The sequence below is a fragment of a genome, unplaced genomic scaffold (assembly GCF_019419815.1).
Source record: "Pyrus x bretschneideri cultivar Hongxiangsu unplaced genomic scaffold, Pyrus_bretschneideri_v1 Contig14, whole genome shotgun sequence".
Taxonomy (NCBI): Eukaryota; Viridiplantae; Streptophyta; class Magnoliopsida; order Rosales; family Rosaceae; genus Pyrus; species Pyrus x bretschneideri.
In genome coordinates this window covers 5,599,407-5,603,952 of record NW_025999435.1, presented here as the reverse complement: position 1 = coordinate 5,603,952, position 4,546 = coordinate 5,599,407, and the positions used below count along the sequence as shown (strand labels likewise).

Here is a 4,546-nt window from a genome sequence, read left to right as displayed (position 1 = left end):
ATGGCAGAGACTGAAACAGAGTCTAATTACACCAAACACCAAAAGTTGGTTCAAGAACAACAAAACCATGAAAAGCCATGTAAGTTTTACAATCATTTTCTTTACAAAATTGCTCTAGTTGTAGTTTTCTTTGTTATTCTCCCACTTTTTCCATCACAAGCTCCTGAGTTCTTCAACCGAAGTGTAGTCACCAGAAGCTGGGAGCTTCTGCACCTTCTCCTTGTTGGCATAGCAGTCTCTTATGGCCTTTTTAGCAAACGAAATGAGAAAATAGACGAGGACAACAGCAACAACAATCACACAAAATTTGATAATGCTCATTCATATGTCTCTAGATTTCTTCAGGTGTCCTCAGTTTTTGATGATGAGACTGAACCCTCACCTGGTTCTGATGGGAACAAGGTCCAAACATGGAGCAGTCAGTATTATCGTAACGAGCCGGTGGTGATTGTGGCTCAGGAGCACTCTGCTGTTGATGAACAGAGAGGTACCGCTTCACCAATCGTTGAAAAACCATTGCTTTTGCCGGTTAGGAGCTTGAAACAACGTGTTCCCGAAAACCCGGATGGCATAGAGTCTGTTAAAGAGTCTAGTGGGGATTCTGGCTCATTAAGCAGGTCTAATTCAAGGTCAGGTTCAAGAAGGTTTTCAAGCAAATCGAGTAAGGCTAGAGGTGGTGAATTTGGAGGGTTGGATTATCTAGAATTGGAGGAGAAATTGAAGGAAAGTGTTGTGCTTCCTTCTCCAATTCCATGGAGATCAAGATCAGGAAGGTTGGATGTGAAGGAAGAAGTTGACAATAGTACTCCAATGGAGGAATCTGAGTTTAGCCGCCAAGAGGCGTGGAGTTCGAGGTCTCAGGGTTCTCGTTCTTCTCGATCGAATTCCATTTCTTCGTCCTCAAAACTGTCTCCTTCGCCATCAATTTCATCTCCAAAGAAGTCTTCTCCTTTAATGTCATCATCGGAATCTCAAACGAAGAATGCAGAGGATTTGGGGAGGAAGAAGAGCTTGTACAAGTCTTCTCCTCCCCCACCTCCACCGCCCCCACCAATGTTTTACAAGTCATCATCAGTGAGGCCGATTAGAGATGGGGTTTCGTATGAGAAGGCATTGAGGAGAAGTTTCAGTAGTGAAACAAACAACGTGAACAGGAGCAACGGAGAATTTGTGATGGGCAGAGTGAATTCAGGGACTGAAACCAAGCGAAGAAGCTACGTTGATGGTTCATCAATGGGGGGGCCAGTCAGAACAACCAGAGCTGGTGAGAGCGTGGCAGGGCCTTGGAAGGTAATGGAGAAAAGCTCTAAGGAAGTTGAAACAAGCTTGGTGGAGAAAGCAGCACGAAAGAGAGTAGGGTATGATGAAACTTCTTTCAGGGCTGAGAAAATGGGACATGAAGGCATCCACAGCATGCCAAATTCAGCTTCTTTCGATGAATTTTCTGAGGAACAGAAGGAATATTTTCACAACAAGGTAGTGATGGAATCGGATGAAGAAACCGAAAGTGAAGATGAGAGCTTTGAAGAAAGTTTGATCCGAAAAGACATTGGGGAGACGCCAAAGCCAACTCCAAACAGTTATGTGTCTGTTTCAGCCAGTGTGAGTGATGAAGGGCCTGATGTGGATAAGAAGGCCGATGAATTCATAGCGAAATTCAGGGAGCAGATTAGGCTTCAGAGAATAGATTCGATCAAGCGATCGAGTGCTCAAATTAGTAGAAACTTGTCAAAGTAATGCAGAATGAATTAAACTTGGTGTTTTAAGTTTCCCTTCTTGGGGTTTATGTTGTAATTGACTTGGTATTGTAGCTTCTGTTCCAATATTATGATCATTGGTATACAAAGATTTTACATGTTTTTGTATGGACAGTACACCAATTGCTTGCAGTGGACAAGTATTCACCTTGTTAAACTTTACACTCACAAAAGCTACAAAAGCAAAGTTTTGTTCAAGAAATTTTATGTAGATATGCATATTGAACTTAGGTTCCCGGTTGAGAAGAAACTAGCCAAGAAACTAGAGGCGAGAAGAGAAAAAAATTTAATCAAAACTTGTAATATTGACAATATATCAATCATATTGAACCTCGTTATACAATTACTATCAAATACGACATGGGGATGTTTGATTTTAGATCAATCAAAACTTACACTATTGACAATATATCAATCATATTTATTCTAATTAACATGAGGTACATTAGTGCAACCAAAATAAACAAATATTACAAACTAGTGTCGTATTACTTATAAAGCCCTTTTCTCAAATTTTTGTTATTTTGGAATAAGTCAATAGCTTCAAGTTATGCATCGCAGTTTCCATTCTATAGTTCGACAGATCCAGACTCTGCGTTGTAGTTTTTCTAAGCCTTAATCATAATAAATGTCTTAAGCACAACATATTTGAAATAAGAACACAAGCATAAAATTCCACATTTACCACCAAGACCATCCTTTTAATTGCCTCCAATATCTTAAACACAACATATAACATACTTAATTGTAACGAGTTCAATACCAATTTATTCTTTGCACTCTTTTAGTATATTGTTGTATACAAACTAAAATAAAGTTTAGAAACCATAATACAAGTACATATTTTTTAAGTTCTTGTTTTTCTCTTAAAAATTATGTCACAAGGCTAACGAGATCTACCGGTTTTTATTTGTCTAATACAAGTACATATTTAGGGGGCGTTTGTTTGCCCTCACTAAAGAGTACTGGACTGGACTAAGGGTTAGTCCGGTCCCATGTTTGTTCGGGACTAGGTTTAATGAGCCTCTAAGTCTCACTCGCTCCGACAAAAACGCTCGCTAGGGGTCTTAGCGAGACCCCCCGAAAAGGAGCGGACTGCTAGTCCCTGCTTCGCCCCATCTCTGCTTCGTTTCACCCCTTCCCGCTTCCCCCCATTTGTGCTTCGCTTCACCCCTCCCTGCTTCGCCGTCCTTCCCTTCCCAGAAATCCAATTGAACTTCGCCGTATTTCCTCTCCCAGAAAAGTTAGAAACATCTATCAGAGAGATAAAAAAAAGAGAACAATGGAGTCGCCATGGCTTTGCGATAAGAGGAGCATCAAAAACCGGGTACGAGATTTCGGTTCCTTCTCTGTCCCACGAATCCAACCCCAATTAAAGGTTGTTCTTATCCAGAAATTTGTAGGAAAAACGAAATCAAAATTTGCGATAAACCCATAAAATATCAAAATATGTGATAAACCCAGAAATCTGTGATATGCAATTTCGAATTACAGAAAATATCAAAATCCCAATCATAGAAAATATCAAAATCTGTGATAAACCCATAAATATATTACCTTGGGTTGCAGTGCTCTTCTCCAGAAATTTGTAGGAAAAAACGAAATCAAATTGTAGTTGTAAAACATAAATTATAGTAGAAATTTGATATGTGATTTCGAATTTGCAGTGCTCTCTCTGCTTTGAGGAACAAAATGCACAGATCCTCATTTGAGGAAGAAAATTGGGAGAAATGGGGGAGAAAAAGAAAGAGAGGAGGGAGATGGTTGGCCTGAGAAAAGAAGGAAGAAAATGAAGGAGAGGGGAGTGAGAGAGTGGGAAGAAAGAAGAAACGATGGGCCAGAGAAAAAAAAAGGGAAGAAAACGAGGAGAGGGGAGTGAGAGAGTGGGAAGGAAGAAAAAAAAGAATGGTAGAAGTTTCGAGATAGGAAGAGATTTTCAAAAAGAAAAAGATAAATTAATAATATAATATAAATTTTATGAATTAAACAATATAATATTAAAATTTATTAATTATCTTAATCCGACACTGCACCAAACGCTTTACTAAATCAGTCCAACTTAGTCTAGTCTAAGCTAGTCCAGCTTAGTCCTTGAATCTAGTCTAATTCGAGATAATCTGGTGCAACAAACGCACCCTTAAGGGACTGGTGACACCACTTGAACTATCCATGAGAATCAATTTGGGTTAATGCTTTATGCAAGGATTTTTCCAATGCACATCATTTACGTTAACAATATAACAAAATTCAATAGATTGTTTAATTTAACGTGATCTAACAATTTTTGTTCTGCTGTGTAACTTAAATCAATGTGCATTAGAGAAAACTCATCCAAGGAAGAAAGTTAGGCTTTGCAAGAGGAAACTTGGGATGTTGGGCTTTTCTGGACGAAAATAACATTGGGCTTTAAAATTCAATACTCTTCATCTTTAAGCAGAAATTGAGTTTTGCATCAAGAGTTATCAACAAAATTGCCTGCCTACACAATTATTTTTTATTTTTTATTTTTGTCAAATGATAGTTTTTGTTAATTAGATATTAGATTAGCCACTAACAAGATTTAAATTCACATCTTTATACGAAGGCTCAACATCTTTCCACCACTGTTCTAAAGGGCCACTTACGTTTGCCTACACAATTTGAGTTATGGATTTTGGTAATGTGCCTAACTTGGTGGCTTACAGCAAGAATATTATGCAATTCGCTGAAAGGAATTTAGTATTCTTTCGAACAAGGAAAAACAAAAAAAGGAGGAGGAAGAAGCTTAAGAGCTTGTTTGGTATTCTATT

General features: G+C 38.4%; 1 protein-coding gene across 1 annotated transcript; it reads left to right on the top strand.

The window, feature by feature from the left end:
• Positions 1 to 1,737, top strand: LOC103927361 (serine/arginine repetitive matrix protein 1). Its single transcript, XM_009336278.2, has one exon. The coding sequence runs from the start codon at positions 1 to 3 to the stop codon at positions 1,735 to 1,737; it is 1,737 nt and encodes a 578-aa protein (XP_009334553.2).
• The last annotated feature ends 2,809 nt before the right edge of the window (positions 1,738 to 4,546 follow it).